The sequence below is a fragment of the Sciurus vulgaris genome, assembly GCF_902686455.1.
Source record: "Sciurus vulgaris genome assembly, chromosome: 6".
In the NCBI taxonomy this organism is placed as follows: Eukaryota; Metazoa; Chordata; class Mammalia; order Rodentia; family Sciuridae; genus Sciurus; species Sciurus vulgaris.
The window spans coordinates 3,969,369-3,990,854 of record NC_136466.1 but is presented as its reverse complement, the minus strand read 5'-3'; the positions used below and the strand labels follow the sequence as shown (position 1 = coordinate 3,990,854).

The window sequence follows — 21,486 nt, the reverse complement described above, 5'->3', positions numbered from 1 at the left end:
CAATAGTAACAAAAACAGCATGGTATTGGTACCAAAATAGACAGGTAGATCAATGGTACAGAATAGAGGACTCAGACACAAACCCATATAAATACAATTTTCTCATACTAGACAAAGGGGCCAAAAATATGCAATGGAGAAAAGATAGCCTCTTCAACAAAAGGTGCTGGGAGAATTGGAAATCCATATGCAACAGAATGCAACTAAACCCATATCTCTCACCATGCACGAAACTAAACTCAAAATGGATTAAGAACTTCGGAATCAGAACAGAGACCCTGCAGATTATAGAAGAAAAAGTAGGCCCAGATCTTCAACATGTCGGCTTAGGACCAGACTTCCTCAACAGGACTCCCATAGCACAAGAAATAAAAGCAAGAATCAATAACTGGATAGATTCAAACTGAAAAGCTTTCTCTCCGCAAAGAAAACTATAAGCAATGTGAAGAAAGAGCCTACAGAGTGGGAGAAAATCTTTGCCAATCATACTTCAGATAGAGCACTAATCTCCAGAATCTATAAAGAACTCAAAAAACTCTACACCAAGAATACAAATAATCCAATCAACAAATGAGCTAAGGAAATGAATAGACACTTCACAGAAGATCTATAAGCAATCAACAAACATATGGAAAAATGTTCAACATCTCTAGTAATAAGGGAAATGCAAATCAAAGCCACCCTAAGATTCCATCTCACTCCAATTAAAATGGCGATTATCAAGAATACAAGCAACAAAGGTGTTGGTGAGGATGTGGGGAGAAAGGTACACTCATACATTGCTGGTGGGGCTAAATTAGTGCAGCCACTCTGGAAAGCAGTGTGGAGATTCCTTAGAAAACTTGGAATGGAACCACCATTTGACCCAGCTATCCCACTCCTTGGCCTATACCCAAAGGACTTAAAATCAGCATACTACAGAGATACAGCCACATCAATGTTCATGGCAGCTCAATTCACCATAGCCAGATTGTGGAACCAACCTAGATGCCCTTCAATTGATGAATGGATAAAGAAACTGTGGTATATATATATACAATGGAACATTACTCAGGCATAAAAATGATAAAATTATGGCATTTTCAGACAAGTAGATGAAATTGGAGAATATCATGCTAAGTGAGATAAGCGAATCTCAAAAAACCAAAGGACGAATGATCTCGCTGATAAGCAGATGATGATACATAATGGGGGGTGGGAGGGGTTAGTGATAGGGTTAGGGGTAGGGTTAGGGAGGGGGGCAAGAATGAAGGAAGGAAGGACTGTATAGAGGGAAAAGAGGGGTGGGAGGGGTGGGGGGAAGGGAAAAAAATCAGAATGAATCAAACAACATTACCCTATGTAAATTTATGATTACACAAATGGTATGCCTTTAAGCCATGTACAGAGAAACAACATGTATCCCATTTGTTTACAATTAAAAAAAAAAAAGAATCAAATCCCAGGTCTTTCTCCCAGTGCCAGCTCAGAATCTGGAATGCTAGTGCCCCCGTGGCCACCAAACACTGACCATGCACCACTGATCGTGGGCTCTTCACAGCTGGCCACCAGGAAGCACGCTCCCTCTTGGCTTTTAGCAGTGCCTGCCCACCCTCACCTCTCATTCTTACTGAGTGCTCTATGGACTGGAACCAGACCCAAATTCCTGTTCAGGCTGAAGGATGCACATATTGGCATCCACCTTAATTATTCATATCTCTTGAAGAACTTCGACTTTCTAGGAGTACTGGAATAAACAGGATGCCAATTTGGCCTATGTGGGGGATGCTGAAGAGGCTTTATGGGGAGAGGAATCAGGGGCCCAGAACACTGAAGAGGCCTCCTCCAATTCCAGTCCAGCCCCAATCTTTTCTCAGAAATGGGTTCAAACAGTCCTTAGGAGACTGATTCCAGTCTACTATCCAAACCGAGAGTGGGTCAGATCTCCATTTTCTCTGTATTTCAATAAATCTACAGATCAGAGAGAGTAGCCCCAGGGTCACATATCCTACTCAGAGGGTCTCTTCCACATCTCTACCAATCCCAATTCAGGCCATAACTACTCCCCTTGCTGTGTTTGTGAGTGTTGATCAGGATCCTTTGAAAGGCAGTCAGTGTGCATTAGCAAGGTCCCACAGCCCTTCCTCATACCCCGTGCCTGTCACAATGCTGTCAGGGCCCACCAGGGTCAGGACAAGGACATGAAAACAGGCTTGGTCATGGGTCAGATGCTGGGCTCCAGAGAAGGCAGACATGGAAGTTGAAGCTAAGTACTTTCTAGCTCAACCTCCTCTGATGACAGAGAGAAACCAAGGTCTAGGACAGGAAGGGACAGCTTAACTACTTAGTGTTTCCTTGCTCTCTCATAGGCACCACCTGACAGAGAGGCTGAATTCAGCTCAGCTCAAACCTCATGCAACTTTGTCTTCAAGCAGCTCTGTAGCTCCACCACTTGGGGGACAGGAAAGAAGTCTTTCAAGGAGGCTCCACCTCTCATAGATGAGATTGGCATGATGCTCCAGAACACAGGGCAACGGACAGGCTATCATGAGAGGAGGTCCACCAAGGCCTCTCTCCAACCAAGCCTCAGGAAATTGGCCCCCACATGCCCCACCCCAGGCTCACTCCATCATCATCACCCATCCTCACGATGGCCAGTACCGCCATGTCAGTGAGGAATGAGCCAAGGAAGAGACTGGCACCTGTGCCACTGAGGTGGTGGTGGTGGTCCATGGCTGTCTCAGATGTCCACCCAAGGCTGGCCCCTGACATCGCCTCACCCTCAGTCTCCCAGACATCCCTACCTGGTTTCCCACAGAGAAGCCTAAAACCCTGAGTGGCTTTTCCCAGTGATCTCCTTTCCCTGAAGCTAATTTCCAAGGACATCAAGTTCTCCCTAGTTACCTCTGTGGTAGAGTTTTAACAAGTCAAAAAATTACATGGTGCTCAGGCCCACCTTGTTCCCAGATTCACTTAAAGCCTAACCCTGCCAGGCCTTACCCTGGTCTTCCTAATGGAGACATTTTTGGGAATTGTGACAACAAGAGGCAAGGGCTGAAGGAGGAAAGGCCTCAATCCCTTGATTGAGGGGCCTCCAGCAGCAAGGGAGGAGCCCCATCCGTGGACTCAGGGAGGCCTTCTTCACCCAAGGTTTAGCTTCTGTCACCTCCCTTTTGCCCTCCAGAGTACACTCAAGGTGGCCAATGTAGAGGTCCCCACTTGACAGGTTGGAGACAAGATGGATGAAACTTCTTTGTTCTCACCCAGTTACATGCATGTTCTCCTGAACTCTGACCTCATGTCTGCCTGAGTCAGCTGGAACAATGCTGCTAGGATATCCACAGTGCTCTGATTGCACATTCAACCCCAGCTGAACACTCAAGGTGTGCCACCCTGAGCAAGTGGGCTCTTTGAGCTTCCCTCATAGGACAGTGCAATAGGAACCACACCCACCTCAGTCTCACATAACTACCACCTCCATTCTCTCCATCACACAAGAAGAGCATGCGAAGCATGCCCGTTATCTTTCACTCATTGGTCCTCATGGATGCGGATGCATCATGATGCCTGTTCACCTCCCCTCCGTTTACCAAATGAGACAAAGGAGGCCCAACGAGGGCCATAGCTTCCCAGGGCACGGCAGAGGAGGCCAGTCCTGCCTCGCTGAGCTTCTATCTATTCTGCCTTCACACACACCACTGATAAAGGCTCCTCTTTTAGACTCTTGTGCATCTGGGTCCACAGGCAGGCCCAGCCATGCTGGTAGCAGAAGTGGCCATGTCAGGAGGCCTCACGAGTTACTTCTGCTTGTACCAGCCCCAGTGAAATCTCTGCCTCACAAGCGAGGTTTGAAGCCATGCCAAAGGGAGCTGCATATCACTCCTTCTTTCACTCAGGAAGTGGGCCCCTGAGGTGCCACGATTGGTTAACAAGACAAGGGCTCCCCAGGGCTTTGGGTGGCAGCACTTTGCTTCTTGATTAATGTAGAAGGATCTGAGAACTGGTCTGGAAGTATCCCCAGAAATTCATGTCTACCCACAAACATTCCTCCCAAGCTGTCAGAAGCATATGTCCCAGTTAATAGGGCACCAGGGTAAGAACTCTATAATGGATTGAACAGCACTGTGAGAAGAGGTACAATGGGGAATCAGCAAGCACACACATCTCCAGGCGACTCACAAGGCTGTGTGGTAGATTCGATCACCTAGGCCCTGGGAGGCCTGTGTACCCCAACCCATGGCACAGGCAGGGTGCCCCTGCACCTGGATGGCAGTGCAGGCAGTCACAGGGTAGGTACCTGACATCTGGAAGTCTTGCTGGGTCATTTGCAGAGGGAAGGAAGACCTACTTACCACAGCCAATCAAGTTGCTAGAGGAGCTGTGTGGCCACAGGACGGCCACCAGTCTTGGAGTTACCTGCCCAGCAAACTTGACAGCGGTCCAGCATGAATACACCCCATCCCAGGCCTTCTGCCCTCTAACACTCCCACTGACTGAGGGACAAACAGATCTCTCTTTCTGTTCGTGCAGACGATACACCTACACTTGTTAAACTTTCAGTGAGAAGAAAAAAAAAAACTGGCTGAACCGCGGACCCCCTTCAAACCTCACCTTCTCCTTCCCTACCAAACCCTTCATACCTTCCCTTCTCCAGCTTCCACTTTACCCAGATGAGCAGGCTCAAGCTTGGTGCATGCCATTCTCACACAGATCTCGAAATTTGGGAAGATTATCTTTTGAAAGGTGAAGTGAGGAAGGATAAATTGGAAATAATAGAGAAGTGTGTGAGTACTAATCACCTTCCCTGTTTTTCATTTTTTGGCACTGGGGGATCAAACCCAGTGATGCTTGACTACCTTTTTATTTCTTTTTCTTTTTTTCCTATATTTTTTAAACTGGGGCAATATATTTGTGCATAATGGTGGAAACTGTTAAATATTCATACATGCATACAATCTAAAGATGTAATTGGGCAAATATCTTTCCCCAATAGTTCCCCTTTCCCTCCCACCTCTCCTCCCTGGTCCCCTTCCTCTACTCTTCTGATTTCCCTTTGATATCCATGGGATCCCCCAACCCTTTTTCCACTCTTTAGCTTCCACGTGAGAAAAAAACATACAGATGGTCGATTTTCTGAGTTTGGCTTATTTTGCTTAACATGATGTTCCATTCATTCATTCTCAATTTCCATTCATTTTCCTGTAAATGGCATAATTTCAGTTTCCTTTATGGCTGAATAAAATTCCATTGTGTATGTACCACATTTTCTTTCTTCATTTATCTGTTGATGGGCACCTGGGCTGGTTTCATAACTTGGATATTGTGAATTGTGCTGCTATAAATACTGATGTGGCTATATCACTACAGAATGCTGCTTTTAGATCTTTTGGATAAATACAAAGGAGTAGGATAGCTGGGTCATATGATGGTTCTATTGCTAGTGTTTTGAGGCATCTCCATACTGTTTTCCAGAGTGGTCTATTAATTTGCAGTCCAACCAACAATGTATGAGTGTACCTTTTTCCCCACATCCTCACCTGCATTTATTATTTGTATTATTTTCTTTAAGTTTGAATCAGTTTTTTTAAGTGTTGAAATAAAGCTACACATAGTAGAACATTTCAGAGACTACATAAAACTCATCTTTCAGTCTGACTGATGAAATGCAGCCCATCCTCTTAGAAGCTCTAATCTTATTTTATCTGTCACACTATCATGTAGGCAGCTTATGGCAGCTGTATTCCACAACTGTTAAAGTGCTTTGGGTTCAGGATTGTTTCTGATACCAAGTGCATAGACAGAACTTGATCGTTTCCAAATACAGGATGTATTATTGACAATTACTAGTCTGACTGGAGTGAGATGAAATCTCAATGTAGTTTTGATTTCCATTTCCCCGATTCCTAGGGTTGAACATTTTTTCATACATCTGTTGGCCATTATATTTCTTCTCTTGAGAAATGTCTGTTTAGTTCATTTGCCCATTTATTAATGAAGGTTGTTTTTTGGTTTTAAGTTTTTCTTTGTGTGTGTGTGTTTTATATATTATGGATATTAATCCCTGGTGAAGGAGCATCTGGCGAAGATCTCCCATTCTGTAGGCTCTCTCAAAACATTCTTAATTATTTTCTTTGCTGTGTAGAAGTCTTTTGACTTGATGTTGTCCTACTTATTGGTTCTAGGTTTTTATTATGCTTTAGAAGTCTTACTAAGAAAGTTGGTGCATGGGCCAATGTGTACAGGTGTTAAGCCTGATTTCTTCAAAAAGTTGGCAAGTTGCTCAGTAATTCCTAGGTTTTTGACTCACTTTGATTTTTGTGCAGGGATCAAGTTTCATTCTTTTACACATGGATTTCCAGTTTTCCCTGCACAATTTGTTTAAAATGCTATCTTTTCTCCAATGTATGATTATTGCCTCTGTCAAATATCAGATATCTATGTAGATTTGTTTGTGTCTTCAATTCTTTTCCATTGGTCCCCATGTCCTTTCTTGTGCCAACACCATGCTGTTTGTGCTACTGGAGCTCTGTAGTATGATTTGAAGTCTGGTAATATGATGCCTCCTGCATGTCTTCTTGCTCAGGATTGCATTAGCTATTTTAGTTCTCTTATTCCAAAGCCAGTCTCAGCAATTTGGCAAGGCCCTAAGCAACTCAGCAAGATTCTGTCTCTAAATAAAATACAAATAAGGGCTGTGGCTGTAGCTCAGTGATTATGTGCCCCTGGGTTTAATGTCCAGCACCAAAAAGCAAACAAAAAACTATTTTGAATAAAGTGGTGAGTGGATATCCTTGTCTTGTTCCTTTAGAGGAATTGCTTTCGTTTTTTTCCCTCTATTCAGTATGATGTTGGCCTTGTGTTTGTCTTACATAGTCCTTATAATGTTGAGGTAAGTTCCTTCTTTTTTTTTTTTTCAATTATGAGCAAGTGAAGCTAGAGGGTTTATTTAGGCATTTTCTTGGTAATAAAAACAATAAAAGACTGGTTACATTAGCATAAAAACAAAGTTCCGTGTAAAAACACTTCAGTTAAAATACAAATGAAAATCTGAAAATGGTATGTTACATGTTAATAATAAAGAATTCTTATCAAGAAGACAGCTCCCAATTTAAGTGTATAATACAAATTATAGCCATTGTGAGATGTTAATCCTTAATTAAAAGACACAAAAACAATGCAATTTTACTTGGTGCCTTGCAAACCGAGAAAGACAAGATAAAATTCAGTTGTGCAGTGCTGTGGAGAACCAGGTTCTCAGAGACAATGGTTGAAGTGTAAATTGATACTAATTTGGAGAGCAGTTTACACCAAAATCTCACGTACATTCACTTTCATTCTGCAATTCTTTTAGAAAACATATCCTAAAATGACAGCCAAGTATACAGATATAAAGGAGGATATTAACTTTAGGGTTGCTATGATATTGAAAAATGAGGAAAAACCAATGTGGCTAGCCAGTCTGAGTTAAATGTATAGTGGCATTATCTATTTGAGACAAGTTTTCAAAAATATCACAGGAGTAGGGAAGGGTGGCACATATCTGTAATCCCAGCTACTTGAGAGACTAAGGTAGGAGGAGCCCAAGTTTGAGGACAGGCTCAGCAATGCAGTAAGACCACCACAAATTAAAAACATTAAAAAAATAAAGGCTGGGGATATATAGCTCAGAGGTAAAGGTAAAGTACTCAAGTTCAATCCCCTGTGCCAAAAAACTAAAAAACAGTCATTGTAGATCTGTATTTACAGAAAGGTATATATAGAATGTTGGGGGTAAGGGAACAATTCCAGATGAGTCACAAAACAGGATGAGTCTAATTTTATAAATGAATATATGGAAAATTGCTCACCAAAATATTAGATATGGGGTGACTTTGTTTTATTCAAGATTTGGGGGTATTTTCATTTTAGAAAACAAAGTCACCCAAACCATATAGTACTAACATCTTTTTTTATTATGGCTTAAAGCAGCATGTTATATCAATTAATTTACAGTAAAAACATAAATTTTATGTACAGTGCAGAGGAAATAACACAGGGCTCAAACACAAAAATGGGTTGTAATTTTTAAGTCCATTGAATTATTTGACACATAGCTCTGAAAATATTTTCTTTGTAGAAAATAGTAAAAATGGTAACATTTCCCAGGCTAGCCCAACAAGTTCATTTAAACCGAATAATAGCTCAATTATACATTTACAAATATGATTTGAACTCTGGAATCCAAAAAAAAATGTTAGCTTTGTTTATTGAAAGAGCCATGCTTTTCTTAAAATTAAGTTGTATAGAGTGAAATTTCTAGTAATCTTCCTTTTCATTCTTGATTTATGCCTGATCATTTTTCTAATTCAGGCTAACCCATAATAAAAAGTTTTAGCTGTTACTTCCTGAAAGACAGCTACCATATTTTTTTAGTACTGGGATAAAACCCAAGGTCTCACACAAGCTAGACAAGTGCTCTACCACTAAACTACACTCCAGCTACTTTTATTTTAATTTTATTTTGAACAAGTATTACTAATTTGTCCAGGCTGGTCTCAAACTTGTGATACTCCTGCCTTAGCTCCAGTGTAATTGGGATTACAGATGTGTACCACTATGCAGTTACTATATTCTTTGAAACTGCCTGATATCCATTTGTATCCAAATTGTGAAATGTTTAGTTGTTTTTTTAAGCATGTTCAGTATATGGACAAAACCAGAATCTAATAAATTATAACCCTCAAGGCACATGTGGACTGTCATCAAATACCTTCTAATTCTCTGTGGCTTAATAGAAATTCAGGAATATAAACAAAGGAATATAAACAAAGTGATAAAAGTTGACAAATGGTTCAAAGAATAAAAGTCAAGAGAATTCTGAGACAGCAAGAAACACCTGGTCCCAGGCTTAAGGATAAAACTGAAGCTCAAACAGAAGAAGGATGTTTTCAGTGGTCAGGAGCTGAAGTTAAAGAGTAAGAGGCAGTCAGAGGAAAAAAAACATATCAAAGATAATTTCTGGAAATTAATGCAAGAGGACAATGCCACTCTTAAGCTCCCATGTTAAGTAGATGTTTCCAACAAATACTGGAGTTCTCAGGTATAGTTATCTGATGAGGAGCAATATTAAGAATTCAGTTCCCACAAAGGAACAACTTAAAAATAACCATACAATTTATCTTAAAAGGAAGTCTCTAAACAGTGAAAACGTTTCAACAGATAATCAGTTTTACAGAAACAGGTCCTACTTTGTGGTTTTAAAATCTAGGCCATTGAGAAACTAAATTGGACCATTCTCCCTAAAAACCCTAGCTTGCCCATTAGAAGTTAACCTCTTGAAATACTCATGAATCATTAAATTGTCACCATTAAAATAATGCTTTATCATGCATCTTCACTTGTTCTCTTTGCTTTCCAGTTAATTTCCTTCTCACATGTGAAGAATATTTTCATTGAGAATTTTTTAGACATACTCCACACAAACCTGTGCCCCCTACTCCCTTAATTTCTTCTTGAAAAATAATGTTGATCTTCCAATAGGAAGAAGTGGCATACAATCATTTAAACAGTATTTATCCAGCCTCCTTATCACAAGGAAAGATATGGAGCCATTTTATACATTTGGAATTCCTTAAAGACACTACCTTTCTATCAAAATGTACTTCTATATATATATATCTGTGAAGAATTTACTGAAGCATGACTCACCTTATGTGAGAAGCTAAAAGCGTTTAAAAATGAACACAGTCATGGGTAATCTATATTGAATGTATTTCATCCTCCAAATCTACAGCATATACACAGGCATAAACCATCACAACCCAGCTAAGTTTGAAACCTCATTTTAAAACATTGTTCAGTATAAATTCTCAGAAGACAAGTTATAGGACCACACAAGTAAATGTCTGGCAGAAGGCTGAAAAATGCCAATCACGAAACGAAGCTTTCACTTTTGAAGGCTAACATGGTCCTCCAGAGATTGCTGCATTCCCTTAGGTATTTACTTTAGGGAAACATACTATTAAGAGACACTTTCGGGGACTGGGGATGTAGCTTAGTGATAGAGCACATGCTTAGCATGTGGAAGGCCCTGGGTTCAATCCCTAACACACACACAAAAAAAGATAGATCAAGTTACAAGTATAGACATACATGCTTGATTTTATCTTGTATCTACAGAAAGTATATCAGAATAAAAGTGTAATGAATTCTTTACTTTTCAAAAGGAAAACCCAATAAAAGCAATAAAATTAGAAATTATAATGATCAGATGAAATAATTTAGATTAAGCCTGTCTCTTTTCAAGGAATGAGAACTGGCCAAGTGGTCAAAAGAATACAACAAGCTTTCAATTTTGTGTGAAAAATACCACTCAGTTCCATGGTGCCACAGTCCTGTTTCTGCCATATAAATCCTTTATTTCTAATCACTGACCGAATGCTTTACTAAAACTCCGCTTTTGGCCTTTGTTTTGGGATCTGTTGCTTTTGTTTCCACCTCCTGATCCTCCTCTGAAGTTTCTATTTCCTCCTCGCTGGCCCCTAAAGCCTCTTTTTCCTTCCCGCTGTCCTCTGAAACCACGGTTGCCTTCTCGCTGACCCCTGAAGCCTCGATATCCTTCCCGTGGTCCTTCCAGCTCAGGTTGCTCTGTGGCTACAGTGAGCTGCCAGCGACGTGAATCATGCCATTTCTCCTGTATGTCTGTGACTGCTGCAGTAGGGACATCAAAACAAACACCCAGCTTTCCTTTGAGAAAGACCATTCCCTTCACTTTGGAATCAATATCTTCGCCCAGTTGCTCTTTAAGTTCTTTCCAAGCATAACTAATGTTCGGCATTTCAATTGAGCACCGCAAGATCATGGTCACAAAACCCGCTTCTAAGTTGATCAAGGAGCATTGATCTACCGATGTGGCACCTGAAATATGAGCCAACGCAGCTGCTAAGGCCTTCACGGCTCCCTTCTCCTCTATCAGCTTCTCGGCTGACTCCTTGAAGTGGTTAATGGCAGTGGGAGGCACAGAGTCCAAAAGCCTGATGGCATCTTTGCTGGAAGCTTTTATTATTTCTGTTGCAGAAGGAACACCTATTCGTTTAAATTTAATTCCCGCTTTTTGCTCCACTTGTGCTAACTGGTATTCTTCCTTGTGCTGATAAAAGCAGATGCAAACCCCTGTCCTTCCAGCTCTACCCGTCCGCCCGGAACGATGAATGTAAGACTCTACATCCTTTGGTGGAGAGCTTTGTACAACCAAATCAACCTCAGGGATGTCTAACCCACGTGCAGCAACATTGGTTGCCACTAAAACTCCAAAATCACCATTTCTAAAACCCTTCAGGGTGATTTCCCTTTGCTTCTGTGGAATGTCTCCATGCAATGACTGGGCATCCTGCTTTATAGATGCATTCTGTGACAGCTCCTGGGCTTCTTTCTTGGTTTCACAAAAGATGATAGTACGCCCTTGGTGACCACTATACACTCGGATGACATCCCCAATAACTGCTGCCCTCTGAGTCCAGTGGCACTTGATGGCCAGATGCTCCACAGTTATTGCTGTTTTCTGAGTCTTTTTACCAATCAGGTCCACCTGTTCATATGTAGATTTCATGTATTTCTTAGCAACATTAAATACCCAATGAGGGCAAGTTGCAGAAAAAAAGCAATGTTTGGGGATTGTCTTCAGAATCTTTCTTGTATGCCACACATAAAATCTCTTCTACTTCATCAGCAAAACCCATATCCAACATCTGGTCAACTTCATCCAGGACAACATGTTTAAGTTTGGAGAGATCTAGCTTGCCATTCTGTAGGTGGTCTTTGATACGACCTGGCGTCCCAAACAGGATATCAATCCCATTCCGCATTCTTTCAATTTGACCTCCATAGGGAGTTCCACCATAAAAACAAGCCACTGCCAGCTTTTTCGTGATGTCACTGAAGTCTCTGCTTACTTGACTTGCCAACTCCCTTGTAGGTGCAAGAACCAGTACCTGAGGGGGACGGCCTCTCTTCCTATCTTGCAGCTCACCCTGAAGTTTCTCAATCAAAGGGATGGCAAAGGAGAATGTCTTCCCAGTTCCTGTCCGTGCCTGTGCAATTAAGTCCTTCCCACTATAGACATGGTGAAATGTCTTTGCTTGTATAGGAAACAGGAAGGTCACTCCACGGGCTTTGAGAAGTTTAATAGTCTCTTCAGATATGGGGAAATTAGAGAAAGCGCCTTCTTTTTGTTCCACAGGTATTTCCTGCTCTATTTCACTGTTACTTTCTTCACTGGCTGCTTCATTGGAGTTAGAGTCAGGTTCAGAATGAGAGAATCCATTCTTTAGTTTGGGACTCTTCTCTCCAATATCTCCGTTCACTTCCTTCTCTTTTTTCATCTTCTTGGGTTTAGGAGCATCCACATCTTCTTCAGAAGGTTCCTCATTTTTTATTGATTTTTTGGTTTTAGGAGAGACAACTTTCTTTTCAAGGGGTTCCTTTTTCTTTCTGGCACTTTTGGTTTTAGGAGAAATAATGCCATCTTGAGTAGGTTCCTCTTGCTTTTTTGCCTTTTTGGATTTAGGAGAATTTGTGTCAGCTTCAGAAGGCCCTGCTTTCTTTTTAACATTTTTAGTTTTGGAAGAAATAGTTTCTTCCTTTCCTTCTGCAGATTCTTCAGTCTTATTAGACTTTGGCTTCTCTTTTCTATCTTTCTTCACGTTTTGCTTTCGCAGGGTCTCCAACTTTTCCATGGCCGCGTCTGATTCCAAACTGGCGTCACTACGGAGTTTTCCCGGCATTATTCGGCACACCTTGCCTAGGCCTACCGGTCTCCTCAACCGCGTGCAGAGGAAGAGCGAGGTAAGTTCCTTCTATCTCTAGTTTCTCATTTGAAAGATGAATGGGTGCTGGATTTTGTCAAATGCTTTTCCTGCATCTATTGAGATAATAATGTGATTCCCATTCTAACACTATTTATGTGACAAATTACATTTATTGACTTACGCATGTTGAACTGACATTGCATCACTGAACTGAAACCCATTTGATCATGGTGTATTATCTTCTTAATGTGTTTTTTAATGCAGTTTGCCATTGTTTTATTAAGGATTTTTTTTATCTATATTCATCTTGGATATTGGTCTGTAGTTTTCTTTCCTTGATGTGTCTTTGCTTGGTTTTAGCTTCACAGAATGAATTTGGCAGTATTCCTTCCCTTTCTATTTCATGCAATAATTTGAGGAACGTTGATATTAGCTCTTCTTCAATGGCATTGTAGAACTCAGCTGAGAATTTGTCTAGCTCCGGGCTTTTTTTGTTGAAAGGCTTTTGACTGTTGTTTCAAACTTATTATTTGATATTGGTCAATTCCTTTTCTGTCTATTCAAGGTTCAATTTGGGCAGTTCATATGTAGCTAGAAATTTGATTGTATGAAATTTGAAATCTGATTGTATGTAAGGAATTCTATCTTTCTTGTATTTGTTGAGACTTTGTGCCCTAAAATATAATACATTTTAGGGAAACTTCCATGTGCTGCTGAAAAGAAAGTAAATTCAATTTTGATGAATAAAATACTCTATAATGTCTGTTATGTCCATTTGATTAATAGTATATTTTAGACTGGAATCCCCAGCAACTCAGGCGACTGAAGCAGGAGGATTGCAAGTTCAAGACCAGCCTCAGCAACTTAGTGAGGCCCTAAGCAACTTAGCAAGACCATGTATCAAAATAAAAAACAAAAGGGCTCAGTGGTAAAGAACCCTTGGGTTCAATCTCCAGTACCCAACGCCCAAAACAGTATTTTTTATTTTTGAAGTTTATGTCTGGATGACCTATCTAATGGTGAGAGAGGTGTGTTGAAACCATCATTATTGTATTGTAACCTACTTAATTCTTTATGAGAAGGGGTTCCACCAATGTTTGTAGCATAAACATTTACAATCATTATATCTTCTTTGATGATTCCCTTAACTAGAATGAAGTAACTTTGTCTCTTCTGATTAATTTTGGCTGAGTCTACTTTCATGATACAAGAGTACCCCTGCTTCTTTCAGTGTCCATTGAACTGTTATGTTTTTCCATCCTTTTACCTTCAACATGTTAGTGTCTTTGCCTGTAATGTGAGACTCTGGTAAACAATGTCTGAGTCTTGGTTTTAATCCATTCTAACAAGCTATGTCTTTTGATTGCAGTTATACCATTCGTATTCAGTGTTATTATAGATGCTTTTTATTTCCTGCCATTTCTTTTTAAATATATTTTTTAGCTGCAAATGGACACAATAACCTTATTTTTGTGTGGTGCTGAGGGTAGGCAAGTGCTCTACCACTGAGGTACAACCCTCTAATACAGATTTTATTCTCTATTAATTGACTATTTTAGTTCAGTTTATCCCTAAACAGGTTCCTATTTTATTTCTTCTACATGAAATATTTCATTGAAGATGTGTGTTGTGCAAATTTAGTTATGAATTCTTTTAGCTTCTGCTTATCATGAAAGGTTTTTATCTCATCTTCAATTCTGAAGGATAGTTTTTCTGGACAGAGTAATTTTGGTTAGCAACCACTTTCTTTCAGAGCTTGATACATATTCCAAGCCCTCCTGGCTTTTAGGGCAGGGGTGAGAAAGCAGTTGAAATCCTGATTGGTTTACCTCTAAATGTGCATTTTCTCTTGTAGTATTTAAAATTCTGTCCTTATTCTGTATATTATACACTTTCATTATAATGTCCATTTTTGATCGTGCCTATGTAAGGTTGTAAATGCCTCTTGTTCGATTTCCATTTCATTTCTAAGGTTTGCAAATTTTTCTGTTATATTTCACTGGATAATAGTATTCCCTTCATTTGTATTTCAGTACCCTATGCCAATAATTCTTATATTTGATCTATTAATGTTGTCTCAGATTTATCAAATGTTCTGGTCATTATCTCAACTTTTTTTTCTTTATTGTCACTTTGCTTCTAATATATACTTTGTCTCCAAAGCCTGAGAATGTATATTCAAAGTGGTATAATCTATTGGTGATGCCTTCCACTAAAATTTTAATTTGACTTATTGTCTTTTATTTCCAGATTTTCCATTTGGTTCTTTTTCAGAATCTCCATCTCTTTATTGAAATGATCTTTTATCTTCCTGCATTTCCTAGGTTCTTTCCTTATATTTTCTTCTAGCTCATTGAACATTGTAATTATGAAATTTCCAAATTATTTCTCTGACATACATTTTCTGCACTGTGGTACCAATGGAATCAGTTGTTGAAGTGTTGTGGACTGTTTGGGATGGTTTGTTCTTTCTTTTTCATACAGTTTGTATGTTTACCCATTTACTAGGATGATTATTGCTTCTACTTTTATACAAGGGACTTTATAGTGAACTTCATTCTCTTAAGCACTCTGGGCTAGGTAAATATCCAGGCATCAACACTTTCACTCAATATGTGTCTTCTGATGTTGCCAGTATTGAGAGAAGACACTAAAACCCAATTTACTACAATCACCTCAGAACAATGTCACACAAATTAACCTTTGTAAAAAACAAAAACTTGTTGGAAATGTTCTCAAAAGCTCCTCCAATTCAGGCATAAGATTATAGTAGTGTTCTGGAATAGACTGAAAAATTAGTTATTAAAGATAGTAAAATTACTCTTATATTATATAGGGGCTGATAAGGGGAGAAGAGAAAAGTTGAGAAAAGTACATGAAGAAAATATACAACAGGGGCTGGGGAGATAGCTCAGTCGGTAGAGTGCTTGCCTTGTAAGCACAAGGCCCTGGGTTCGATCCCCAGCACCCCCCCCCAAAAAAAAAAAAAAAAGAAAATATACAACAGAAAAATATAAACTGAGATAAGAAGAAAAAGACTGATGGGGCAGAGGGATTAAGGAAGTAGCAGGTCATGTAAGAGGAGCTTAGAGGAGAAAGTGTAAACCTGCATGAGGAAAACAAAGATGATTCCAGTTAATGCTTTAAAACATTAAAGAAATACAACCCAATGGGTTAAAGGTGCAGTACTTAAAAGGGGAACATCTCTTGATTTGAAATGGAGAATAATACATGTAAAGTCAAAATTGACATTCGACCTATTTATAACTATCCATACCGATGTGGATAAATTTCTTGAATCCTCATGGTTTGAATTTTGTCAGGATTTGGGATCTTTAGAAGTTGTCCATGACTCTTCAGTTTTTGATCTTCCTATAGGTGCTGAGGCACCTCTAGGAAGCTACCTCCTTGGTTGCTATGGATTGCTTATCACTGGCTCTTGTCAGTTCAGGGTCCTGAAACTGCTTGTTTGAAGGGTGCTGTGCTGCATCTGCTGGCTGTTTTTATTGGGTGCAGGACTCAGGACTGTTGTGTTGGCTATGGGGCTCTGTGCATTCATTCCCCTCCAAAGGGCCTTCTTTAAAGCAACATAGAGCCTGGTGGCTTCCTATAACTGTGAGACCTGTGGATGCAGGCTCCCTGTGGGTCATCCTTGCCATAGTAGCCTCTGCCCAGGGACAATCATTTGGCCCACCTGCATCTGAACTCATTGTTCACAGTTGTGAATCACAGGTACCTAACCCTCTCTTCTGGGACGTTTTTAGACCTCGTTGGTTGTTAAGTTTAGGACCTGTGGATGAGGGCTCTGTGGGCGGTCTGTGACACAGAAACCTCCATCTGGGCTGGTGCTATTCACTGTGATTTTATGTGATTATCATGATGGAGGTAGGATGCCAGTTGTCCCACCTTTGTCTGGGATCCTTGGAGGTTGTGGAGAACACTGGGTTAGGGTTACCACTCCCCAAAAGTGATAAGCTCTCAGGGCAGCTCCACTCCACTCCCTTGTCCATAGTAAGGGAGAACTTGTTTTGTGTATTTCCGCTGGCCATGATCCCTATACAAGTTCCTGCTACATGGATTACTAAGGTGACCCATTTCAGAATATTCCCTCTGATTGTATTTCTTGCTAGCTTATCAGCCTCTAGGGAGGCTGGCTAACTGTGCACTCTACAAAGTGACTTTCATGCCTGGTATAGCTTTCAGTCCACAATCTGTGCTAAACTGCCTAATGTCCTTACTCTCTTTGCTGTTCCTCCCTTCTTTTTACTTGATCATCCTTTCACTCTGTGGCTCTCCAGACAGTGGCAAACCTTGCCCAACAGAACTAGTACAGACTGTTGTGTGCCTTGGCTTCCCACTAACATTCTTTTCTCAATGGGAAGGTGTCCTACAATCATGGACACCAGAACCATGGAGCACTCAGAGTCCTGAGTGCTCTTTGTGAAGAGATTGTCCATCATAACCCCAACTCTGGGAACTGAGGTGCTGTGGATGGGATGGGTTGATGTGGAATGGACAAGAGGTGAACACTGAATGTGCTGAGGATAGGTCTCTCTGATGCCATCTTGGTTCCTGTCTCTCCTTCCTATGGAGTGGGTCAAGGACCCCATCCACAGCTCTCTTTGACCTGTTTCCTAGTACAAGTCAAGTCCCAAGACCTCAGCTTTCTCATGGGAAATGAAAGGTTAAGATTCAGGGTCCTGCCTGACAGTGATTGCCAAGCTACAGTCTACATATATCTCCCACATGTCACATGTAGACAACTCACAATGCTAGAGATGAAGAACTTCAAGGAGTGGAAGGTAGCATGGGATAAACTGACCACCCTGGTTCCAACTGTGTGATCTTGGACAGATCACTTCCCTTCTGGGCCTTATTTTCCATTTTGCATCAGTGAGATCTAGGTTTAAATTAGATGAAATATAGATATTGGCATACTCTAGCAATAAAATGCCTAGTGTATCCCCCTATATTTACAATCTGACACATGTGTCTCATTGCAGCCTGTAGGCAGCCTCCTCAATCCCAATGGCTCATTTCACCAAGTGGTTAGTGATTCACTTCTCAACAGCACAAATGCTGAGGTATCACTTTGGTCTTAGTTGACTTATGCTGCTCAAACCAGATGCTATAGCCCACATGGTTTACACACATTTATTTCACAGTTTCGGAGCCCTTAAGCACTCTGGCAATCTGTTTCACCAGAGCCTCACTCTTTCAGGGAATCAGAACAGTGGGTTCTCAATGTAGAAAAGTGGTCCTCACTTAATGATCATGTGACACCCATGTAGCAATCCACTCCAGTTTATAAAGGAGGCAACTACAGCTTCGTCTCCTGTAGCCCTATCTACACCATGGTGGGTATGCTCATCTTAGTTTCAGGTATCCATAGATGTAGACAGTGGAAACCCACTTCTGTTCTCTTTTGCAAGGGCACAAGAAGCCTGGGAACCTTGTGGATCCAATGCTCATGTTAGCATCCTCTGAGAATGTAGCTAGAATGGATGAACTAGTCCTTGGCAGGGTTGCCCCCAATCTCTTTTCTTATTCTCTTGTTATTTAACTTTTGCTTCCACTTCTCTATTTCATCTTTATTGTTCCCGTCTATAAACGAGTGTTCTCCCATGTGAACGTGGAGAAGAAAATGGACCCATATGAGGGAGTGAATAGGGGGACCCAGGATATTAAGGACTATCAATTCAAAATCAAACCTGATGGGACATAATGGAACATGTACCCCAGCTTTCTTCTGAATAAGAAATAACAAACAGTAAGAAAAACATAGACAATTCTTAGAAAATGGGCAAATATTAGACCACATACTTTGTGAAAAGAAAAAAAAAAATGGCCAAGAATGATATGGAAACATATTGTACATTGTTACTCATGAGTAGAATCCAAATTCAAACTGGCATTTGATGCTATTCTGCAATGGCTAATGTAAAATCCACTGACAACATTAAATGCTGGGAGGATATAGAGCACAGGGAACCCTCATGCACACCTGTGTGCATACTGCCAAAACCATCTTCACAACTCCTTGTCAGTGAGTCCTAGAGATGGGCATCTACACCAGGCACCAATGGTTCCACTGAGCTATATATAACCAGCAAAAATGCCTCCACATATTCACCATGCAAAAGAAATCTCACAACATTATTTGGTACTTTTCTAAATAGAAAACAAAAAATGAATGTTAGAAAATAAACAAGATGCATTATATTTTTATATCTCTCTAAATGAAATACACTACAACAATCACATTAAAAAACGTGGGGATGTAGCTCAGTGGCAAAGCATCTGCCTTGCATTCACAAAGTCTTGGGTTCAACCCCCAGGTCCCCCCCCCAAAAAAAAAAGACAAAAAGGTATAAAACATAAACATAATAAACCAACAAGAGAATATTCTGCACAATTTTATCCAAATCTTTAAAAAGAAGCAATGCTCACCCAAAAGTTAGAAAATGTATGCATTTGAGGACAGGAAAGTCACTTGGAAAAGGACATCACAAGGAAACCTAGGAGGTTGGTGGTGTTCTCCTTGTTATTAGGTGTCTTCTCTTTCAATAATTGATATATACATACTGCTCTTTGCTGTAGAACAAGTTCTTTCAACTAGAGCCACAGGATTTTTTTTCCCCTGTTGCAGTTGTTTGCTTGTCCTATTATTACTAAGGACAGTAGACATTAGTTCAAGACTTTGGAATTTCAGGGTCAATATTCACATTCTGGTTTTACAATATTCTATCTGAAATAATGGTCACTTTATAAACACTTGGTTCTCCACTATTTTTTTTTTTTCCGGTGCTGGGGATTGAACCCAGGGCCTTGTGCTTGCAAGGCAAGCACTCTACCAACTGAGCTATATCCCCAGCCCCAGTTCTTCACTATTTTAAGGAGTTAATACTGCTTCCCTTTTCACAGTGACTAATGAGATTTAGCCCTCTCAAATATCATTCCTATGGTGGTCCCTGGTGCTCTGAGCTATGGAAAAGACAGATGATGACATGAGGTAGAGGAAAGAGGATGAGTTTCAAATCAAGAGGTATTTTCAAGATGATGTGATGATGCTAGGGTGCAAGAAGGAAGTGCAAATGCCTTTCATTTGTGATCTCTTATTATTTCCAGATATGGTGATTATATATAAATGTGTGTGGTTATAGCAGGGTTTGGGCAAGGTTGTGGTCCTGGCAGTTTCTCATTACAGTTATTGTTATCAGATAAAAGTGCATGAGCCTCCTAACATTATTTATTTTGAGAGGGATTGAGACAAATGACTCCATTTTAAGTGGACAACATTCATATATTCCCCTTTGATAGAGTTTTCTGTAAAATCATTGTCTGACAGTAATGTTAGGTTCTGGTGGTCTCTCAGTGCCAGGATGGACCTAACCAGGTGATGGTCTGGTCCTATTTCAGAGAGAAATTCACTGTCAACTAGGACTTGGTGCCTAAATCCAAGCAACACCTGCACAACAAGAGGCTTAGAAGGAGTGCCCCTCAGGCTGCTTACCTGGAGACCAAGGCCACATTCAGAGTTGTCTGACAGGCACTGGCTCTCACCTCAGGACCTTGCCTAGAAGTATGCTGTTAGCAGTTGAACTTCTGCAGACAAAGTTTTAAAAGAAAAAATGCAGAGTAAAACCTAATGGAGTACAACAGTTCAGTCAGTGTAGCTGTTCCGAATCAAGGCAGCCTAAGCAAACCGAAAGATTTGCTTAGGTGACAAAGTAAGAGGAGATGAGAAAAATTTCAGGTTAGGCAAACAAATACATATGTATTATAAAAACAATGAGCAGTACTACTAACCACAATGGTGCTGTAGTTTTTCTTTAGAAACAATTTTTTTTCTAAATCATCAATACAGTATTTTACAAAAGAATTAGAAAAATCAATTTGCAAAGTTCGTTTTACCTAATCATTTACATAGAGGCTTGGAGAATACCTACATATAATATCATATTTGTCTTGAAAAAAACATCTTCAGCCTTAGGAGTTATGATACCAAGGCAAATTTTAGATTTGTCTGAACACCTATAATTTAAATGACATCCCATTGAAAATTTTAGTAAAATAATTGTTTTAAATTTTATCCCATTACACAAGGGAAATTCTCTTGTAACTGCATTGCCAAATAAAAGAATACTTTAAATTTTTTTTATTTTTTGAGGTTTGCACATCAAGTATGGTGGAAAAGTAAATGTTTCCACCTCTGTTCACAATCACACCTCCCTGAAGAGGACTTTTTTCACAGCTGTGATAAAATGCCCTACGCAGGCTGAGATAAAGAGGTTGGATATTGCAGGTTCTGAGGTAAGGCACTCCACACAGCTTAGTTCTGGCGAGGACTGTTGGCTGCAGAACGTCATAGTGGGAGGGGATGGGAGCACACGTGAGTGCAGTGGAAAGTAAACGTTTCCACTTTGGGTCACAATCAGTTACTGCTGGACAGCTATAAAATGCCTACGCGAGCTAACTTGGCAGGAAAAAGGGTTTGTTAGGTCAGTTTCTCGGGTTTGGAGAGGCCCTGGCAATGCTTAGCTCTGCTGAGGGCTCTGGGCTGCAGAACGTCACCGTGGATTGTGACGGTGGGTCCATGTGCAGAGTGAGAGCTGAGCTCACCAGACAGAAAGTGTGAGGAGGGTGCAGCCCGCCAGAGGCAACACCACCCTCTCAGGAGAACACACTGAGCATCAAAAGAAAACACCCACTCCCTTCTGAG

At 40.5% G+C, this 21,486-nt stretch overlaps 1 protein-coding gene across 1 annotated transcript; it reads right to left on the bottom strand.

The window, feature by feature from the left end:
* Positions 1-6,898: 6,898 nt before the first annotated feature.
* Positions 6,899-12,791, bottom strand: LOC306663220 (nucleolar RNA helicase 2-like). Its single transcript, XM_079143623.1, is given in 2 exon segments — positions 6,899-11,614; positions 11,616-12,791. Coding segments are annotated over 2 exon segments (2,355 nt in total). The 5' UTR covers positions 12,741-12,791; the 3' UTR covers positions 6,899-10,384.
* Between the last annotated feature and the right edge of the window lie 8,695 nt (positions 12,792-21,486).